Source organism: Delphinus delphis, chromosome 3, assembly GCF_949987515.2.
Source record: "Delphinus delphis chromosome 3, mDelDel1.2, whole genome shotgun sequence".
NCBI classification, from domain to species: Eukaryota; Metazoa; Chordata; class Mammalia; order Artiodactyla; family Delphinidae; genus Delphinus; species Delphinus delphis.
In genome coordinates, this window is record NC_082685.1 from 21173966 (window position 1) to 21196311 (window position 22346).

A 22346-nucleotide genomic window follows, 5' to 3' on the forward strand; every position below is an offset into this window, starting at 1 on the left:
TCAAACCTTTCTCTGCTGGCACCACTTGCCAGGCTGCCTCTGGGTCTGCCTGGGCTCAGATGCAGTGGCAGGGTCCCGCCCCCCCAACCCACAGAGCTCCCTGGGGCATTTTGGGGGGCTTCCCTTTTACTCACTCCCCCACCAAGTGATGAAGTCTTGTGAGGGTGGGCCTCCCAGGGAAGGCCTTGGTGTGTACACAGTGGGTCCCAGGTGTGGGAGTCCTGCCTCTCCTGGGGACCTGGGGTGGTGCACACAGAGTGGTTAGTTTCACCCTGGCCTCGGCTCACAGGCGTGCAGCAGGGGCAATGGCAGGCCCCTCTCTGGGCCTCCATTGCCTCTGAGTCTGAGACTCGCTCCCCCTTCGAGTGACCCCGCCTGGCACCCCAGCCTGGTCTCACCACTGCTCCCATCCATGCTGCGCTCGATCACGTGGTCCACCTGGCGCACCCACTCCCCGTTGCACTTGAAGAAGATTTGCGTGGCGGGCATGGCCTTGCACACCAGCAGTACCGGCTTGTTCTTGACGATGTACACGTCCTCAGGCTCCACCAGGAAGTGGGGAAGCAGGTCTGGGTTAGAGCCGGGCACCGGGTTGGCCACTGTGGCACTCTGCTGGGCCCCTGCAGCAGAAGCAAAGGGGGCAGGTGAGCTGGGGCCTCTGCTGGACTTGTGGGGCCCTCCCGGGGCTACCTGCCTGTTCAGGGGCTGGGACCGAGCCAAGAGGAGGCAGCCAGTGGGGCCAGGCTCTGCCACTTCCAGCCCAGCAGGCTGGGCTGCTGAATGCCTCCCTTAAACTTCAGTGTCCCCTTCCATAAAATAGGGGAAGAAGCAGCCCCCTGTGGAGACAAATACGGAAGTGCCAGCACACAGCAGTGGTCAGGGCTCATTACCACGCTGGTAGAAGTTTAGGGATCTGGTGAGGCAGCCCACTGCCCTGGAAGGCCCCGGGCGGGGGGTGGTGGAGCAGAGGGGTGGGGAGTGGGGGGGGGGGGGTTGGGGGAAGAGAGGGAGGGAGGGAGAGGGCCCTGGGCAGCCTGGGGCTAGGGAGGGCAGGAGTCCCTTCCTCTGGTGCCCTGGCTGCCTCGGGGGCTGCTTCCGGGTTGCTCCCCATTCCTGGCCCCTGCATGTAGTAGGTGCTGAGAAAATACCAAGTGAGTGAAGGAGGGGAGGAGGCTGTGACGAGTGCAGATGTGAGGGGTGTTGGTGGCAGTGCTACAGGAGAGGCCCCCAGGAGGGGCAACTTGGGGTGAGCCTGGGCTGCTGGGTGGGTCCCGGGGAGGGTGGGAGCCAGGAGGGTGTGTCTGGGAGCTTCAGGGGCCCGGCCCATGTCCCACCCTTCAAGGAGACCAGAATATGGGTTTCCTCCTAATTTTAACTGCAAACCACAGCCATCTCACAAGTCACTTGTTGCTAATTACACAGGTAATTGGCTCTGAGGCTTTGGTGGAGGTAACACCCCAGAGCAGTCTGACCGTCTGCTCCACCGGCAGGACCCTTGAGAGGGTGGGGAGGGGCGGGGTTGGTGGGGGAGTGGGAGGATGGAGAGTCGGGGCACCCTCAGCCTCCACACCCACCAAACAGGACCCTGACGGCCTGGCCTCTCTCAGGGCTGCAGTGATTTCCCCCAACACACACTCACAGCCAACAGGGGACTCTGGACATAAAGAGGGAAAAGCTTGGGCTTCAGAGACCCATCTGCTCCCTGCAAGTGGTGACCTTAGGCAGGTTACCCATTTTGTTGTCTATGACATCTATGGAGGTCCTGTCTGCCCCGTGGGGGAGTCTGGAGGTGCCTCACGCAGTCGGCCTCCTGGCTCCACTACCTCCTTACGGGCAGCCCAAAACCCATGGAGGGCTTCTAACAGGGAGGCCTGGCTCCTCGGGCCCAGGGGGCACCCACGCTGCCCCTTCTCTCTTGCTTGCACAGGGACCCTCTCCTTCCAATGTGGGAGTCTGCCCTCTCCACCCCAAGACTGTGATTTGGGGGAGGGGATCTGTGCCTGGTCCTGTAGGCACCGGGTGGGTGAGCTGGGAATGTCTGCAGAGGCTGAGAAACCTGGTGTGACTTCAGTTAACCCCTGCTTGTTTCCTTGCCTGCAAAATGGGGGATGGTACCCAATTCTTAGGGCTCTCATGAGGATGAAGTGAAAAAAGGCACAGTGCTCGGAAACTGTTGGCTGCTATCCGTACCCAGTGCTTTTGCACTGACAATGCTCCTTCAGTAACTCTCCTAGCAATCTCTTCAGGGGTGGGGACTGATGAGGAAACTGAGGCACAGAACCAGCAGGTGTCTTGCCCTCAGTGTCTGCAGCAGTAGGCTCATCCACCCCTCCTCCTCCCGCCCTGGCCTCTCCTCAGCCTCTCTCCCCCCTACCCCCTGCACTTTCTGCTGCTCCGTAATGAAGGCTAAGCTGCCAGGGAACCACACTTGCAGTTGGGAAGACAAGCTCCCCTTGTCCCGCCCTGCCCCATCCTGAACCACTTCCATGGGGCTCTGCCAGTCCTTGGGTCTCTGTTTTAGGCTGAGGAAGGTGGGGATGCAGGCAGAGGGGAGGAGCCATCTAGTCATCTTACAGATGAGGAATCTGAGGCCTGAGGGAGAAGTCACTTACCCAGCCCCACAGCTCCAGCCCTGGACTCTGGGGGGCCCACATCCTGACCCTTTTTTATGACATTCACTTGTCACTCAGCCGCCCTGACCCAGGCAGCGGGCTCAGCCGGGGCAAGGCTGAGCTGGGCTCAGACCTCCCAAGGTCTGGAGAAGGGTGGGCTCCCAAGTGTGGGCCTGGTAGGTCCAGGAGCCTCTCTAGACACTTCCTGGGGAAGCCACGGGATCTTTGCAGACCCCAGGGCTGCACAGAGGAGGGCTAAGCTTGACCCCTGAGCAGGGCCCACAGGGGGCTGGGGGCAGGCATCACAGGCTCCAGAAGGGCATGCGAGACCTCAGTGTCAGCCTCCAGGCCTGCCCACGCCTCGCCTCACAGAGGCTCAGTGCGATGGCCTGTGTCTGATTACTGGCTGGGAGCTGGGTAGGCAGGGGTCCCAGCTGGGGGTATGGGCAGGGAGAGGGCACATGGACCCCCCCGACTTCCCTATCGATCACCGCGCCAAGCACTGCTCGTGTCAGCCGCCTGCTGAACCCAGCACAATCCCTCATGTCTGCATTTAACTGCTAATGAAAAATAAATGTACTGTGACCAATAAAGGACATAGCTCACTTCTCCTGGGCCTCCGCCACGCCACGCTGGCATGGTCTCCCCTCCCCATCCCCCTGGGGGGGCATTTATTGGGTGGACCCAGGGGCCCCCTCCAGGCTGCAGTTATGACCGCTGGCAAGGACACTCTAAGGCCATGGGTGGGGGTAAATTCAGCCCCTCTTGGGGCTGCTGGAAGCTTCCTGGGTGGCCAGAGCTGGCTTCCCCTCCCTCTGGCCCCTTCGCCCACTACATGACCTCCACCCTTGTGGTCGGCACCTGCAATCTGCCCACCCCCCTCACCATCCCAGTTAGGTCTCTCACTTGGACTAAAGCACAGTGAGAGCCTTGGGTCTCTCCCTCTCCACGTCACAGGCCACTAGCATGAGCTATCTTTCCCTTTGACATGAAACCCTGTACTTGTCTATCAAAGACAACAGCAAGCAGTGCATGCTCAGTGTCAAATGATATATGATGTTTTCAAAAGGGCACGGACTCTAGTTCACTGCAGTCACCACCACTCCCTAATGCCCCATTTCTCCCTGCCGGCACTTTCCTACCTTCTCCTCAGGGCCCAGTTCTATCGTCACTTCTTCTGAAAGAGGACTCCCCCACCTCACTCTCTCAGGAAACCACACATGCCATTTTGCCCCCTCTGCATCTAGGACCTGTCCTCTCTGGTTCTATAGCTCTTATCACAGGTGAAGCAAGCACGTGGCTGCGGCCTGCCCAGCTCGAGGCTGCCTAGAGCTGGTGTTGGCGAATGGGGACTTGGATTTGGGTGCCTACTTCTGCTCCCTTCTGGCTGTGAGGTGATGAGCATGGGAGGAAGGCTTTGCAAAGCAGATGCACTGGGGCTGTGGGGGAGCAGGCAGGGGCAGGGCCCGCTGGCCACACAGGCCCTGCTGTATCCCGAACTCCACCCTCCAGGTCGCCAGAAGCTCCGTCCGCCACAGCCTCGCCAAGTCTCTCTTACTTGCCCAGCTGCCCTCTTGGAATTCAGTTAGAAGACTTCTTTCATTTACTAGCAGATCCCTGAGAACTTGGTCACTGAGAACTGCCGATGGGGCTGTATGGACGCTCAGGGCTTGAAGTGGGAACCCCATTCCCAGTGAGCCTTGGGGCTGGCCAGCTGGCCCCCGCCTGTCTCAGGAGGGCACTGGCTGCCCAATCAGCCCCAGCCGGCACCCCTGCTCTGGCTGCCCATGAAGGGTGGGAGCCCCAATCCTAGCAGTTCCCACCTACAGTGTCTTCTTAGGGATAGCAAGGGAGACCACGTCGTGTGTAAGAGTGTGTGTGTGTGTGTGTGTATGTGAGAGAGAGAGAGAGAGGGTGTGTGTGTGTGTGTGTGTGTGTGTGTGTGTGTGTGTGTCTGTGTGTCTGTGTGTGTCTGTGTAGGGAGGCTGGGAGCTAGAGGGGGATAAGAGACCCCTGGGTAATGGGCCTTGGCCAGAGCTGAGCCTGGGACAAATGCTACCTTCTCCTTCCCCTCTCATGGTGCTCTTATGACCGGAAATGTATTCATTCACTCATTCTTGCATTCATTCAGTGAATACTTATTGAGTGCCAGGAACTGTTCTGGGATTTTGCAGTGAGCAAGACAGACACATCCTCTGCTCTCAAACACTTTCATTCAAAACGGAGAAGCAAAAGAAAATAGAGGATTCAGAAGTTGCCAAGTGTTCTGAAGCAGGTAAAAAGGGGTGCTATTTCGTAAAGGGTGTGGGTGCAAGGGCTCTAGAGGGGAAGAGGGCTTGGGGCAGGTTCCTCTGTTGAGGTGATGTCTAAGTAGACCCCTGAGGGCCAAGGCCAGGAGAAAAAGCATTTTAGGAGGAGGGAACAGCAGAGGCTGTCAGACAGGAAGCAGCCGGGTTTGTTGTGAGGACAGCGAGGAGGGTGGCCAGGGCAGAGGGAGTGCAGGGGAGACAAGCAGGAGGTGAGTCAGAGAGGGAGCAGCGGCCTGATCTTGGAGTTTTATTGGGAAGGGGTGAGGAGCATCTGGGGGGCTGTGTGCAGAGGAATGCTGAGATCTCCCTGCGTGAGGAATGGGTGGAGGGAGGCAGGGGTGGCAGTGGAGAATCGGATGGGGAGGCATTCTGTGGAGTGGACCATGGTAGGCCTGTCCCATGAGTTCCCATGGGAACTCCCACCCAGACATCCAGTCTCAGCCAACAAGCCACCTCCTCCAGGAGGCCTTCTTGGATCCATACTCTTTGTCACTTTGCCCCTGTGCCCATGCTGTCCCCTAAGCCTTCCTCCAGGGTACATGCCATATTCAGGACTGGGCACGCTGCCTCCTCCACTAGGCTGTGAACTTACTCGGAGCAGGAGCCCAGGTCTGACCTGGATACTGATGGAGTGTTTGTTGAGTGACTGAATGACCACCCCCTTTTTTCCCTTGAACTTCAGAAGATTTGCCTAAGGGTTGCCCCCTTCACTCTTGTCCTGCAGGGAGACCCAGCGAGAGCTCAGAGAGGCCCACAGGCAGAGTTGTGGGCAGGGAGAGGCTCTGTGCTCCAGCCTGCCCTCCGCCATCCCCCAACATGCTGCTGCTCTGAGGTTGAGCCCCTCTTTTCTCACCTGCAGCCTGGGATGATAAGGCCTACTCGTGTAACTCTGAGGCCCAGGGTGGGTGTGAAAGTGCTTTCAAATGTTCTATTTTTCAAAGCACCATGAAAATATGAGGTGTGATTAATCAAGCTATTAATGAACTCGTGTTTTCTGAGTGAGGACTCAGTCTCACAGAGCAGGGTAGGAGCGCTGGGGGCAGGGTGTCATCTGGCCTCACTCAGCTGGGAGTAGTGAGCACTGCTTCTCAAGAACAGCTGTGCCAAGCCCCTGTCCATAGCTTGACAGGGGCTTGACAGGGGCTCCTTTTTATCCCTCCAACAGCCCCGGTCTGTGTCAATGGCAAAGGGGAGGGGCAGCAAGCCCCTGCTTTCGCTACTTCCCTGAGAAATGTTCTGGAGTTGAAGTGGGGTGGAGGAGAGAGAGGGGGCTGGGGGCCTGGCAGCCTCTGTCTTTCTCTTCCTGGCTGTCCACCCAGCATTGCACCCCCTCACCCCTGGGCACCTATGATCCCAGTCTCCCTGGCTCCCTGGCCTGGAGATGTGCATTTGGTCGGTCCGCTTGGGGCCTGGGTGTCCTGCTCCACAGGCCCAGGCGGGGAGAGGAGAGTCCACAGGATGGCGCACCACGCCCTTCACCTGGCATTCGAGGCTCTACTGGCCCAGGGCCTGACCTGTTACCTGGCCTTGCCTCTAGAGCCTCCCTTCAAGTATGTAGGATGGCATCTAGACTACTTGCAATTCTGCAAAGGCTTGTGCATACTCTGGGACCCTGCCTCCCTCCCGCGTCTGGCTAACAGTACCCGCTTTTCTGCAGGGAATGCCTGGCCCTCACACTACTCAGTCCATACAGTCATTCGGTCCTGGTGGGCTGACCCCATCTCTGGCTCCAGAGGTAGGTATACTACACTGACTAGTTCCCAGACAGGAAGGTCACCCCATCCCCATAGATGGGACTTCGGGATTTGGGTTGGGCTGCTGGGAAGAGAGAACCTCTCTTTCTGCTGGGCCAGTCCTGAAGGCTTTGCAGGCCATAGGAGGCCAAGTGAAAGGGGAGGCCATCCACGGGTCTGAAGCAGGGGCTTGGAGAATGGAGACAACCAGGGAAGAAAGAGGTTGACTCCTCGCTGTGTTGAAAGCCTGGGATCCCAAGAAGCCAGAAGGCAGAGCTACCCCTGGATTCCTTTCTTTGCCTAAAGCTAGCTGGAATGAGGATCCTTTCATTGCGTTGATCTACGCCCCCCATCTGCTCTCTGCCTGGGTGACTTCTACTTGTCCTTCAAGGCCTGCTCAAACACCCCCTCCCCCAGGAAGCCTTCCCTGACCCCCAGACAGAGCTGGCTACACCTCCCCTGAGCTCCCACAGCCCCTGGCCGAACTCACCTCAGTACCTCCCACATCATATGGTCACCATTTATGAATCTGTCTCCCCATGCAAACTGTCAGTGCCTTGAGGGCAGGGACTGAATGGTGACGTCTCTCCCAACCCTTGAGCATCCCCAGAGCCTAGCCAGGGACTGATACATAGTGAGTGTCCAGCGAGTGTTTGTTGAATGAAGGTTGAATATCATTACCTTGACTGGGACCAGAGCCCAGAAAGGAGGGCTGAAAGAGGGGGACACACACTCAAGCTTGGCTGGGAGCCAGCTCTGTTTACCTTCCAATCAAGCAATCAATCAATTCTAGAAACACCCGTGCTGGACCGTGGGGAGGTGGACCAAGGGGACTGTGGAGAGGCTCATGTGCAGGGTTGAGGGGAGACAGAGGGGGCTGGGAGCCATGGCCACAATGGTGGGGGACAGAGGGGGTGCAGACACACAGAGGAATGGGGATTTGTGCCTTCCTGCCCATCTACACCCCTGTGGCCTGAGACGGCTTCATTATTATTTTTAAAATGTGGGCCTTCCCTGGTGGCGTAGTGGTTAAGAGTCCGCCTGCCAATGCAGGGGACATGGGTTCGAGCCCTGGTCTGGGAATATCCCACATGCCACGTAGCAACTAAGCCCTTGCGGCACAACTACTGGGCCTGCGCTCTAGAGCCTGCGAGCCACAACTCCTGAAGCCTGTGCGCCTAGAGCCCGTGCTCTGCAACAAGAGAAGCCACTGCAATGAGAAGCCCGCGCACCACAACAAAGAGTAGCCCCCACTCACCGCAACTAGAGAAAGCCCGCCCGCCGCAACGAAGACCCAACGCAGCCAAAACTAACAAAAAAAATGATGAGGGAGCTTCACTAGGAGGTTCTGATAAGCAGGGTTGAAATCTGCATTTGCTGTTGGAGACACACAGACAGCGGCGGGGTGGAGGAATGGTGGGCAGGAGGCCCCAAGACGACAGATCTGGGGGCTACACGAAGAACCCTGAGGTTCCAGGTGGCAACTCAGAGGTGTGGACCTGCCTGGAGCCAGAGCAAGCTGGGGGGTGCGCCCCAGAATTCTTCCAAATCCATCATGTAAAAAACTCTGCTCTGCCCACCAGCTGCTTCCGAGGCTCACCGACTGCTGCAGACTCCTATGCTGTCCCTTGTTTCTTGAGCCTCAGTTTCCTCATTTGGGGCAAATAGCACTGACCCAGCCCCAGGATGAGGTGGGTCAGGAACGACATCCTGCCCAGGGCCTCCAGGCGTCCACCAGTGCTTCTCTTCTTTCGCTTCCTGGCCCCATGGTCCATCCCTCAGTCATTTGTCTCCCTGGCTGTTGCTCCAAACGTCTCAGGACTTCTGGGAGGGAAGGGACGGGTCTACTGCAGGCCCTCCTGTCGGGGAGCACGCAGGAGGTGGAGGTGGCAAGGTGGGGTGACAGCCCCTCACAGTGTCCCTTGGAAGGGAGGGCTGCTCCCCTGACCCGTGCTCACACACAGACGTGAGCGGCACTCCGGTTTCTATGGTAACATGTGCACGAAAATGTCACAGAAGCGGCAACCACCTCCCCAAGATCGGAGGAAAGTCACCCTCTTCCCCAGTGGGCTCCAGGGGCTTGGTCACAAGGACAGACACAGGCGTCACGAGGAGGACATGCAGACAGGCTGAACTGCAAAGAACAAGGCGGTTGGGGCTGGGCACGCTGCCACCTCACCCGTGTGGCTTGTCCTCTGGCATCTGCACTCAGGTGACTTCTACCCGTCCCTCATTTCACAGACAAGGAACATGAAGCTCACGACTTGCCTAAGGTCACACAGACACAGAGGGCAGGTATGCTCTCCACGCCTCCTGGCCCAGGCCAGCCTAGGGCAGGAGTTATGGGCCTTTCCTGGACCAAGGTCTGGCCCCACCCACCACACCACCCCTTGCTCACTTGGCTTACCTGCTGACCCTTCTCTGCTTCTAAAATCCTCCAAGCTCATCCCACCCCAGGGCTTTTGCACTTGCTCTGCCTACAATATGCTGTCCCCTGCTCTTCCACAGCTGGCCCCCTCTAAACCCTCAGGTCTCAGCTTCAACTTTCTTTCCTCCAACAGGCCCTCCTTGACTGCCGTGTCTGAAGTAGGCCCTTCTTTTGTGTGTTTTTTTTTTTTTTTGACCGTGCCAAGTGGCTTGCGGGATTTTATTTCCCTGACCAGGGATCAAACCCATACCCCTACAGTGGAAGTGTGGAGTCTTAACCACTGGACCGCCAGGGAAGTCCCTGAAGTAGGCCCTTCTAACTCAGCAATGCCTCCCTTTCCCAGTCTATTTTCCTCATAGCACTCACCGCTATGTGAAGTCATCTTGTTTGTGTACTTGTTTGCTGGTTATTGTCTAGGTCCCCTTCCCCTGAAACGTGTCATGACAGCAGCTTGTCTTGTTCTCAGCTATAGTCCCAGGCCTGGCGCATAGTAGGTGTTTGATAAACATGTGCTGAATTCATGAATGAACAAACTCGGTCTTCCAACTCTATGCCCAGAGCCCACACTGGGCGCCACACTCCTGCCACTGCTAAGAGCCCCTAAACCCACCAGTGAAGGGGACTTAGAAACTATCAGGATGCCCAGGGAGAGAGTGCTTGATGGGGGGGACAGGCCTCCAGGGAACCCCTCCCAGGTCCCCTTCTGGCCACAGGGCCTTGCTTTGGACCAGAGAAATAGTTAATAAAGCTGAGGCTTAAATAAGCATTTGATTAACAAACGATAAAATAGCTATTGTGTCCCTGAATTAAGCTGTAATTGTGGCTGATAATTGGCTGGTTAGAATTTAATAAGCTGCAATTAAATAGAATGGAATCCAGGGTAATTATGTGGTCGCACAGCCCAGAGAGAACCAGGGAAGGAAGGCTTTTTCCTGCTTTGGAATCTTCTGCTGGTGCAGTGTGTGTGCTGTGGGTGTTTCTGGTGGTGGTGTGTGTGTGCACGGCAGGCTTCCTCCACTTTTCACCTGGAAGAGGCGGGCAGGTGGGTGCTGGCCCAGCCCCCTCACCACTGCTCGGCAGGAGATCATCACGCAAGCCCTGAGCCCTGCCAGGGCCTGTGGCAGCTCCAGCTGAAAGAGACATAAAAGGATCCCTGGCACAGTTCCCTGCAGGGTGGGAGGCCGTGGGAGGGTGGCCAGAAGGGCACTGGGAACACGGGGGAGGCAGGCAGGCAGGGAGAGGGTCTGCCTGCCTTCCTAATGAGAAAACTGGGGCTCAGAGAGGGAAAGAAGTTGCTCAAGGTCACATAGTGATCAGCGGCCGGGCTGGGCAAGATTTTCAGGTTGCCTTGTATCGAGGGTAATTCTGAGTGGCCAGGAGGCTGGAGGACACTTCCCTCTCCCCACCACCCCTTGCCAGCTCCCAAGGCATCCCTCCCCATTTCCATCCTTCACCAGGTAAATACACAGGCTAAGTAAGGATGGTGCAACTGTTCCACACATGCACCCTTAAGACAAGCTGCCCCCCATGCTCCCATTTCCCTCTCCCGTGGCCGGCCTGCCCGCCGGAGGCCCTGGTGGCTGCAGAGCTCCCTGGTGTCTCAGCCTGGCACAGCTATCCCTGCTCCCAGCCCAGGTGTGGCCCCCACAAGTCCAAGGGGATGATGAACAACACTGCTCAGGCACCGTTTATGACCCCATCAGCACTTTTACAATGTTGCCAGCAATTAATTTAATTAAGGACCCTGTCCTGGATATGCTGGCATTTCATATTTCACTGGTTTAGCGTGAGCCCGGCCTGAGCAGGGGCCAGGGGTGGTCCAGGAGCGGCAGCTCTGCTCCCCGGCTGGGCTCAGCTCAGGGTGCACAGGGCAAGGCAGTCGCACCCCTCCTCCCGGGATGGAGCCCAGAGACAAAAGGGGGGCCACCCAGAGGGAGGCCACCCAGTGATCTGCCCTCGGCCGGTGGGAGACACTGCCCACAACCCCAGCCAGCACGAGCACAGGCACACAGGCTCACACACACACGTGCACATGTGCACACATGCTCACGCATGCATACACCCATACACAGTCATACCATGATAATAGTGGCGAACTTTACATGGATTGTCTCATTTGGCCCTCATGACAATTCTAGGAGCCAAACTATTTTAAACCTCCAACTTCCAGAAGAAACTGAGGTGGGGACAGGTGAAGTAAGTGGTGAGTGGTGGATTCCTACCCAGGCTGACTACTGTGTCCCACGCCCTTAACCAGGTCACACTGGTTCAGCAAATGTGCTGGACACGAGCCACACAGCAGTGCCCAAGCCAGACTCATGTCCCTGCCCTATGGAGCGTCCAGTGGCCACAGCCCCACCTGGGAAGTCCGGGACACAGTGTCCCAGAATTACGCTCGCCACACCAGTGCTCGGGCATTTGTGGGCACACACACCAAGTCCCCTGGGAACACACGTGCACACCAGCACTGCTCACTCTCCTCTGGGCTAAATCTGGCCAGAGCGGCTGATGCCCTCACTAGGATGGTGACCCTGTAGCCACAGGTCACCTACAGGACCTACAGGAAAACTCCGTACCAGATCCAACTCCTACCAGCAGTGGTGGCGGCCAGGAGCAACCGCAGCTCCTCCCCTGTCCTTGTCCACGCAGCAGCTTGGTTGTGCTCTGCCCTCTCCTGGGGCCCCTGTTTCCATAGCTCCTCACCTTCCCACAAGCTCCTGCTCGCCAGCTAGGGCCCCTCATCCCCCCTCGCAGCTGAGCTGCATCCGACATTTTCCCTGCCTCTGGGTGCCCCACAACCTCACCCCGGGCACTTCCCAGGCTGCGCTCGGGAGCTCCCCCAAACTTCCTGCTCCCAGAGCTGACACTCAGCAGGAGTCTCAGAGCTGCTGGGCCTTCTCACCTCCTCACCATCCACTATTCTATCCCCCCCCAGCCTCTCTCCCACCCACTCCCTCCTCTCTTGCACTTTGGGGGCTACCCCCCACCTCCAGCCCCCGAAACTTGTCCTCCTGGGACCACCTCCCGGCTTTGGTACCATCAACAATGCCACCACAGTGCTATTTCTAGAAAGAAAATCTGATCCCACCCTTCAAGCCCTGCAACGGTTCCCACTGACCGCAGGGTAAAGGTCGGTTCCCCATACACCCCACACCCCCCTGCACACCCGATGTAGCAGCCTCATCTCTTGGCACCAACCTATACCCAGCAGTCAGCTCAGCGCATCCACTAATCCCCTCTCCCAGCACGCCCAGACCCCGCCCCCACCCCAACTTTCCCCTGTACCTGCAGGGCACCCCAGACACCCCAATGTCCCCCAGCCCTGTTAACTGATGACTCAAGGTGTCACCTCCTCCGGACACCCTCTCCAGCTCCTCTCTGCATAGGGGCTGCACTGCCCCTCCTCCGGCTCCCCGGCTGAGAGAGCGTTACCCACTGATGTAGGCCATTGGTCAGTGGCTGCCTCCATCACACTGTGCACCCTCAAGGGCATGCAGCAGGCCCGAGCCACCTCTTCTCAGCAGTGTCCAGCTCAGGCACTGAAAAGTTGGGGGTCTGGTACAGTTGAAATCTCCCCCGTCACTTGACAGCTCCTGGGCTGGGCACTGGGCTGTGCCTGCCAGTGACAGGTCCAGGGCATGGACTTGCTGAGGGCAGAAGCAGAGCCTTTGGATGGGCATCAGGGGACTGGGTCCCCAGTCCCCACTCTGCCTCTACCTGGCTGTGTGGCCTTGGGTAAGTCATTGCCCTCTCTGGGCCCCAGAAGGGATGGGACTGCGTCAGGGCTGGCGAACTCAGGTGTCTTCAGGGGCTGATGAAGCCCAGGAGAAGTGGAGAGTGAAGATGCCCGTCCAAGGGGCCAGCTCAGCTCAGCCAACCACTGCCAGGTGGCAGGCCAGCCAGGAGTTGCTGGAGTTTTTTTCTTCCAAGAAAAGCTAGAAATCATTTTTATTTGAAATTTCCTATTTTAAAATGTTGACAACTAATTTAAACACTTAAACACCGTGTGGGCCAAACAAGTTGGCAGGCCAAAGCCAGACTGGACAATGTCCGAGGTCTCCTCCGACTGTACAGATCTAAGAACTGGGGTCACGGCAGGGCGAGGGGGAGCCGCCCTCTCCATCACTGCTCTGCTCTCCTGGTTTCCTCTCCTCCCCCACTCTTCCCACCCTGGCCAGCACCCACTCCATCATCCTGTCTTCTCCTTGGGACCCCTCTTCATCATGGCCTCCTGAAGGAGGTCCCCTGGGGCCTGGCAGAGGCTGGAGGGGGTCATCTGTCCATCACCCCAGGTGACTTGGATTTAACTGTCATCACAAGAGTCCACCCTCAGCTGAGGCCTGAGGGCATTGCCCCTTTCCCAGAGGCTGAGGGTCTGAGAACCGGCAGTGAGCTGCTGCTCCCGGTTCTGGATAGTGGTGGGGGCAGACGGCAGCCTGAGGGCTGCTCTTCCTTTCCTGCCTTTCCTCTGGGCCTCAGATCTTGAGCCGGGGAGCAGGGAGAACGCTGCTGGAGACACAGGCAGGTCAGGGGTGGGCACTCCATAGAGGAAATCCTCTACTACAATCCCCCCAAATCTGGGCCGGCAGGAGCTCAGGCCTGGCTGCGACCTTACAGCTGGGAAGAGGGTGTCTGACCACGCCGCCCATCATACCCCAACAAGACAGTAATGAGCCCTCACCCCATTTTAATTACCCGCTGTCCAAATAATTACCAGCTTGTTTATTTCACTTAATGGCAGCCATACTTTTTCCTCCTGATATTGATTTCATGTTTTCCTGGTTTGTTCATTATCTTTCCTGCCCCTTTAATGGGCTTGGAGGTCTTGCGGGTGGAGGAGAGGGGGCTGGAGGAAGCAGGGGTATGAGGGAACATGGAGGAAGGAGAGATGACCTGGGCCTCGCTGTGCAGCCTGAGGTGAGTCACTGCCCTCTCTGGGCCTTGAGTCCCAGAATCCCAGACCCCTGCACACCCTCCTGTCCTTGACGTAATTAGGGTGGAACATTTTAAAATGAAAGAAAGGAGGGAGAGGGCAGCAGGGGAGAGAGAGGCTGGTGTACTTCCTCCCAAGGGCCCCTAACGGAATAGGAAGAGAATCAGACAAGCGTGAAGGTAGGAGGGGTACCGAAAAGGGTGGGGTTGAGTGACACTAAGGCCAGAACGAGGTGGGAAGGAGGTGCTCCTGGAGACCAGCCTGGAGGAGGCTGCAGTGTGGCCATTAGCCAGTGGGGGTGCAGAGGGGCCGGTGGGTGGCCTCCTCATCCCTGTGTCCCCCAGGTCTGATGGAGGAAGGAACAGGAGCCTCTACCTTCAAGAAACCCAGCCTCTCCCTAGGCCTGACCTCTATCCTTGGCCTCCACCTCACCTGCCTGCCGTTGCCATGGAAACATCGGTGATGCTGTGATGTCATCCAGGCTGCGAAAGAGCAGCTCATTTCTCTGATTTGGGTTGGGATGGGGGGGGGCAGCAGTAAGGAGAGATGGGGGTGAAGGGGGAGGGGAAGGCCAGGGCTTCTTTGGGTGAAGATTTAGAGAGCCTCTTGAAGGGGTCATTAGCTCTTAATAAATCACTAATAATTGCATGAATATTTAAATCTTAATAAAAAATACAGTAGGCCCAGTGAGTTTCCCTGTGTGGGTATTTATTGCTATCAGTCTGGAATATGTAAAAGTTGGTATTGGTCTCACTGAACTGCTGTTATCGCCACAGCTAAATGGGTAGTTGGGAGTGAGAGACGCTATCAGCAGATATAAATTACATACAGTAAAATGAGGGCATTAACTGGGGGTTTATTATCAATTATCTCTGCGCTTGTTCCCCTCAAAACGAACTTTAAGAATATTAATGAGAAAATTTACAGGTCTTAATGAATTGAGGGAAGCGAGAGGGTGCAGAGGGCCCCTATTTTGGCCCCTGCATGGTGCTCTCTCTGGGACCCTCTGGCTCTCTCTGGAACAGTGGCCTGTTCCTAGGGGGTGGTCGTCCCCCCAAGGGAGGCCCTGGAAGGAGGGCTCTTGGGTCAGCCCGCCAGGTCACAGACACCTGCTTTCCTGCCGGGACCAGCGGGGAGAGCCGGTCAGTCCCCGAGGCCGGCCCTGTCTCTCTCCAAACCCCCATCCCAGAGAGGGGCACTGGGTGGGAATGGGGTGGCTTCATCCAGGCAGCCTTTCTTCCAACAAAGACCCCGCCAGGGCCTGATCCTGGCTGTTGGATGTGGAGAATCAGCTGGGGCCTGACTTCAGCTGGATACGGATGAGGCAGACCTTCATCTGCCCCCAAACCACGACGTGGGTGTCGCCATCAGAGCAACCCAAATGGAGTGTGAGGGGGGTGGGAGGTCGAGAGGGAATGTGAGCCCCTGTGGAAGCTCTGCGGGCAGAGTATCTGTGTAGCATCCATGTCCACCCTGATCCGGAGCACGTCTGCCCCCTGCTGAAATGCTGGCTTACTTCAAGGTCGGCACGACCTCCTTCTGGGCCAATTCACCACCCAGCAGCCTCGGCTCTCTCCAGGCCTCCCCGCCAGGGCTGTGCCGCTTTCCCTGGCATTCTCAGCCTCTCCCACCAGGTCCTGGGTAACGACCTGGATTTTCCATGAAGGACAAAATCAGGCCCCTCTCTCAGGAGCTTACTCATGGGAAACAGACACTGGCTAGGTGTCAGGGCCGTAAGTCCAAGGTTACAAGCCATAAGTCAGAGTTCTGTCAGAGAAGCACTGGTGGCATGAGAGCACATAACTGGGTGGGGCACGGCGGGGCGGGGCGGCCAGTGCTGATCTGAGGTGTCCAACAGGGCTTCCTGGAGCCGGTGTCACTGAGCTACGTAAAATGCCTGGATGACCAAAGGGTGTCCAAGGATGCTCAACTCCTCTCCATCAAAGACAAGAAAACCATTTGTTTAACTGTTTTGCCCCTTTCCAGCACAGGTCCCTTCTCTCTTTTCCCCTCTGGGCTCCCGTTCTGCTCTCCCTCACCCTGTTCCTGACTCAGCCACTACAGTCGGGCTTTCACCTCCGCGTCTCCCATCTGCCAAGGAACCCCTCTGTCTGAGTTAAGAGCTCCTCCTGGCCTCTTCCTTGAGGGCTCTGCCCAGGCTCCTCCCTCCCTCCTGTTCCTCTCATCTGCTTTCCCCTCGCTCCTGGAGAACAGCAGGCTTCAACGAGGACGTCAGAGCAGAAGACTCCAAAATCCCCACTGTAGGACCTTCAGGCCCAACTCTGCAGGATGTTTCTTCCTCTCAGCCATCCTGTGTGGCCCCCCCGTAAACAGTCATCTCCCCAGGCAAACAGCACTGTCACTGCCCTGGCTGGAAACCTGTTGGCTCTGCCTCTTCTCTTTGTTTCTTGTTCCTTCAGATGTCACAGGCCACTGTCCTCTCAACTCACCAACACCCGGCCTTTCCTCTGTTCTTCTGCCCCTTCAAGCTCAGTCCTGCCTCAGAGCCATTGTGCCCGCGGTTCCCTCTCCCCTACAGCTGAGGGTGCTGTAGCTCACTTACTCTTCATTGTCCTGGTCTCGGCTCACAGCACCTCCTCAGAGAGGCTTTCTCTGAGCGCCCCATCCATCCAAGAGAGCACGCCTGTCATTCTCTAGTGCCCACCGCCTCTGATGGGTTCCCTATTTGAATTGTTTCTTTGTTGTCTGTTTGCCTGGAACCAGAGGCCCTGTCACTACATATTTCTGAGTGAAGGAATGATTATGTTTCTGGAGAACCTGTTCTGTGCCAGACCCTGAGCTCTGGGCTGCAGAGGGTCTTTGGGGCGCATACCATCTGGCCGGGATAGGCACAGAATGCAGTGTGCGTGCCCTGCCGCAGGGTGGGTGGGCAAGGGAGGGGAAAAGGCAAAGGCCTGGAGGGAGCAGTAGGGAAAGGCATCCTAGGCTGGGGGAACAACAGTAGCAAGGAATTTGAGGCAGGACATATCTAGTGGCAGCATGGATAGGATTAGAAAGGGTTTGAATCTGTGCCAGGGCACTGAACATGGAAAAGCAGGGAAGGTTCTGGAGCAGGGCCGATGGGATCAGAGAGCTGTAGAGAGATGGCTCTGTTGGGGAGGGAAGGGAGAGTGAAGGCTGTCACCACAGTACAAGGAGCTGTCTGACCCTGAACCGGCCTCCGGAGAGGCGGAGGATGTTAAAAGCCTCTCAGTGGGGTTGGGGGCAGGGTAAGGAGAGTCACCATCCTGGCTGGGAGGAAGGCAGGCGGGGAGCAGAAGATGACTTGGTCATTTCCTGCCTGGTTGAGTGGGTAGATGGCGATGCAGCCAGGCGTAAATACCTGGAAAAGCCTTGGGCCACTGCTCACACACGCGGGAGGGCAAGATCACTGCCCTCTGGACAAGCTGAGAGCCACAAACCCACCCTGCCGCAGACACAAGTGTGCGATGGCTGCTGTCTGTTGGGGGCACGGGGTGGGGGTCCGTGGCTAGACCGAGCCCTGCTCACTGCGAGCAGGTCCAGTCGAGGGCTGAGTTGCTGAACCTCAAGTGCTGTTTGGGCCTCTGTCTTCCAGTTGGAACAATGGGAGGCCAGGCTGGCTTTCAGAGGATGCAAACTGCTGGCTACAGGCCCCTAGGTGTGTCTTATAGGTTTAAATCAACTTTTAGAGACTAGGAAGTTTCACATCAACGTTGGTATCTACCCCCACTGAAGAATCGGAAGCTAGGGCCACACCAGGCCTTTGTGTCCGTGAGCCACCATTGGCAACACTCTTCAGGCATGGCACAGTTCACCGTGTCCCCTCTGGGCCTTCCCTGCCTGGCCTGCTAGAACCAGTGGGCGCCCACAATTGGCTCAGGTCATCCCCAGCATCCCTTCTAGCTCAGTCTGGACACCGCTGTCACCTCACACACACCTCACCCAGAAAAGCCTGGTGGCCTGCGGGATCCCAGTCCATCTCAAGGACATAGTAAGGCCTGGGGCCTCTGATCTGTCTACTGAGACACTTCCATCAGCTTGGACCTGCGTTTAGTTACGGCTTTTATTAAAAAAGTGCTTCTACTACCCCCAAACACCGCCCCATTTGCTTCACTCTCTCCAGCCCTCCACTTGTTTCCACGCCTCCGGGCCCCTCTCCCTCCCTGCTGCCTCCTGCCTCTGTAAATAATCCTCTCCTCTGGGCCTATAATTAGCCCCAAGTAGAATAATTCATAACAAACTTTATTTCTTGTGGCATCTTTCTTGCTAACGTGTCATTGAGCACCTCGCAGGATCAGCAGGAGGGAAACCAGACTTCGGAAACAGCTGAGCACCCTCCCTGAGCTCCCCACCCGGCTGTCTGCACCCATGGGAGCTGGGTCAGCAGGGAAGACCCAGTACATCCACCTCTGCCAACCTGAGCAGGAAGGTGGGGCAGGGCTAGGGTGGGTCCAGGGTGTGGACGACTAATCCAGAGACTCTTCCCAGGGTAATCATAATTGTAACAGTAATAATAATAGTAATGGCAGATAACAGCTATATAGCATTTACTATGCCCCTGGCTCTGCTTTTTAAAGAGCAGTGTTGTCTTTTTATTTTGACATATAAAGTAAAATTCACCTCCTCTAAATCTATAGTCTGGTGAGTTCTGACAAACGTATCCAACACCACAATCAAGATAGAGAAGAGTTTCATCCCCCCAAAGTGTTCCCTGCGTCCCTCTGCTATCAATCCCTCCGCCAGCCTCAGCAACCACTGATCTGCTTTTTGTCGCAATAGTTTTGCCTTTTCTAGAGTCTCATAGAAATAGAAGTATACAGTATGCAGTCTTTTGTGTCTGGCTTCTTTCACTTAGCACAATGTCCCTGATCATCAACGTTGTCGCCTGAATCGGTAGTTGGTTCCTTTGGATTGCTGAGCAGTATTCCATTGTTTGAATGGACTGCAGCTTGTTTATCCATTCACCGGCGCTGTTTCTAGATTTTGGTGATGACAAAGCTGCCTTTGGTGGACACGTCTTCATTTCTCATGGAAGCGGGATTGCGAAGGCAAATGGTAAGCATGTGTTTAACTTGATAAGAAATTCTCTCTTTGTTTCATATACTATACATATTTATATATAGCATCTCACTTAATTCTCTCAACAACTTTATGAGTTAGGTACTATCATTATCCCCATTTTACAGGTGACAAACGGAGGCTCAGAGAGGTGAAGTAACTTGCCCAAGGGCACACTGCTAGACATGGCAGAGCCAGAAGTCTGGTTGCAGTCTCTGCCCTAAGGTCCCTGCTGTACTGCCGCTCACAGCTCTTCTGGGCTCAGCCCTGGGCAAGGCCCGGGGTGGTGGGCAGAGCTCTAACCTGGGAGCTGAAAGCCAGAATCTGAGTCCCAGCTCCACCTCTGACTAGTAGTGTGCCCACGGAAGTCCCTCTGACTCTGGTGCATCCCTATCTGCAAATGGCACCCACAACTGCCTACGTCACCGAGTACTCTGCGGTTGAAGGAAATAAATTGGAGCAGACATTTGGTGCCCTTACAACTTCAGCTCTGTGATAATTACCAGCCTGTCCTGACCCCAGGACCTCACAAGTTTAGCAGAAGGGACAAGAATGGTTCCTGACACACCCACTGCCTCCTATGGCTTTCGACACACGACCAAGTCACACTGCATCCATTCAATGCCTAGTTGTTCATCCTCCTCTGTTATAGACTGAAAGTTTGTGTCCCCTCAAAATTTATATATTGAAATCCTAACCCTCTTCATGGTAGTATTAGTAGGTGGGCCTTTGGGAGGAGATTAGGTCATTAGTGTGGAGCCCTCATAAATCGGATTAGTGCCCTTGTAAAAGAGACCCCACAGAGCTCCCTCGCCCCTTCCACCATGTGAGGACACTGAGAGAAGATGGTGTGTACAGGTGCAACAGGAAGCAGGCTCTCACCAGACACCAAATCTGCCAGTGCCTTGATCTTGGACTTCCCAGCCTCCAGAGCTATGAGAAATAAACCTCGGTTTACAAGCCATCAAGTGTGTGGTATTTTGTTATAGCAGCCCAAATGGACTGAGATGCCCTGTCTGGTCGATGGAGTTTTCCAGTGAGGAAACCAAAGCCCATATACCCAGAGTGAGGGAGTCAGCGGGCAGCAGCCCTCCCGTCCTCAGCCCCTAAGGGCATTGGGGGCACCCAAGAAGAGGGCAAAAGTGGAGAGGCAGGAAGCTCTCCCCAGCCCCATCCCCACCTGCCTTTTCAAGCCTGTCAATGTGGGGTCACCTAGGCAAGTCTCTCCAACATCTGGTCCCGTTAGTCCCACTGAAGAATGAGATTTCTCTGAAGTTGGCTTGGATGTAATACATCCCTTTGGTTAGTGATTTAGAAGATGATCGATAGGGAGGCCTGGGACAAGAAGCCTCTCTCTTGTCCTGCCCCCCTAGCTGTCTCTAGGAAGTGCTCACGGGGCTCACAGGGGACAGAGAATCCCCACTAGTCCCTCACATGAGCCCTTGGCTACCCTGAGCTCTGCTCCAGACCAGCAGCCCCTGGACAGGGTGAGGATCCCCATCAAATGGGGAAAGACATCAGGAGATGTGGCCAGCCCCTTGCTGAGCCCAACTTGTTATTAAAACAAGAGCACGGAAAGGAAAAGTGCTGATGTGGGTGTCACATCATTGAGGGAAGCTGTAAGTCTCAGTGGTGGGAATGAATAGTGGCTCTGGCCCCTCCCCAGACTCACAGCCCAGCCCCTGTCACTGCACCCCCTCAGATTTACCCACCCCACCCCGTGCCTCTGAGTTTCTTCCCTCCTCCCTCTGACACTCAGCTCCAGTCTCCTCTCTTTTAAACCAGCAGGCGCCTTACAAGTCCTTCCTCTCCCCCAACGAGTCCCTCACCCCTGGCCAATGCCAGAGACGCCTGAAGAAGGTTAACACTTTGAAGAGGAGGCAGTGTAGCCACAGTGGGAAAAGGAATCCAGGGTGCTGCCAGCATCCTAGTGTCTGCTCTCTCGGGACCCCACTGACCATCCCCCAAGTGCCATTACTCTCAGGCGAGGCCACCTCCTCCATGCACATCCTCTGCCTTTGTCACATTTGGACTGGCCCTGCCAGGGCAGCTTCAGGGGCTAACACTCTACCCACAGATCGGGCAAGTCCAAGCTTTCACTGGGGGTGACGACAGGGGACAGCCCAGGCTGTGTGGACCTGGGCACCAGGGACAGCCCAGGCTGCCCAGCCAGCCAGCTCTCCTGGCCTGCCTGTGGCTCAGCAGTGCTGTTAACTCACCCCACTGAGCCAATGTGACAGCGGCCATCCATCACCCAGCTCCAGCACACGTGCCCTGGGATGCATGTCCACTCCCCTCACTGCCTGCAGATCAGGGAATGGTGAGCGGATAGAAGGGAGAAGTAAGCACAGTGATGGGAGGGATCAGAAGAGTCAGAGACAGGAGTGGTGTCGGGAAGGCAGGAGCACTTGAGAAGAGCCTTGAAAGTGGTAGAGGGTATCAGTAGGTGGATTAAACAGGTGCAAAATCACAGAATCAGAAAAAAAAAACTAGCACGCTCAATAATTGGACACCTGTTAACTGCCCTTCCAGCCTCCATCTTTCCCATTTCCCCAATAGCAGCTCCATTTCTTTGGGGATCCCCTGCTGTTCCATATTCAGTCATGTGGTTTGGGTGGAAATGACCCCCATCCCACTTCCCAGCTCCTGAAGTGGGCCCTGATTGGCTTAAACCAACTGTCTTTCCTGCCCTGACTGTGAGGAATGGTTTGGGAGAGGCATGGGAGCCAGTCAATGAGGTCCTTGGAGACATTTGCTCCCTAAATGGTGTGGGGCAAGGATGTAGGGACTAGGCTGCTGCAGTCATTCTGTTACCAAGAGAGGGAGGCTATGGAGTTGCTGGGGGCAGCCCTGAGGAGGTCAAGGATGTAGCTGACACCAGAGAAGGCAGAGCAGAGAAACGGAGAGAGTAGTTACAGAGTGACATTGCTTGAGCCAGTGGATCAAACCTTGCCCGAGGTCAGCCATACCTTTGGGCTTTCCAGTTACGAGAGTCAGTAACATCCACTTACTGTTTAGGTCTGTTAGAGTTGAGTTTTCTGTCATATTGCAACCAAAAGATTCTTTGAGAATCCAGTTTGGCTAGAGTGTAAGAAGCAGAAGAAGAGAGTAAGAAGATAGAACTGGCAATATGGATCAGGAACATTTTACCAAGGGCTTGAATGACAGGTTGGGGAACTGCTATTTATTTCCATAGGCACTGGGGACTCATGGGGCATGAGTGGATCACACTGGGTTCCTAGCATCCTAAAATACCCTCTGAACTGGCCTCACCAATCCCTATTTCCTACC

General features: G+C 56.1%; 1 protein-coding gene across 3 annotated transcripts in view; it reads right to left on the reverse strand.

The window, feature by feature from the left end:
* The window catches only part of UNC5A (unc-5 netrin receptor A), a 63064-nt gene that overhangs the window by 15948 nt on the left and 24770 nt on the right, over window positions 1-22346 (reverse strand). For all 3 annotated transcript variants that reach the window (XM_060006777.1, XM_060006778.1, XM_060006776.1), the window contains exon 2: window positions 399-620. In XM_060006777.1, coding sequence (XP_059862760.1) covers window positions 399-620 — 222 coding nt within the window. The remainder of the gene's footprint in view (window positions 1-398; window positions 621-22346) is intronic.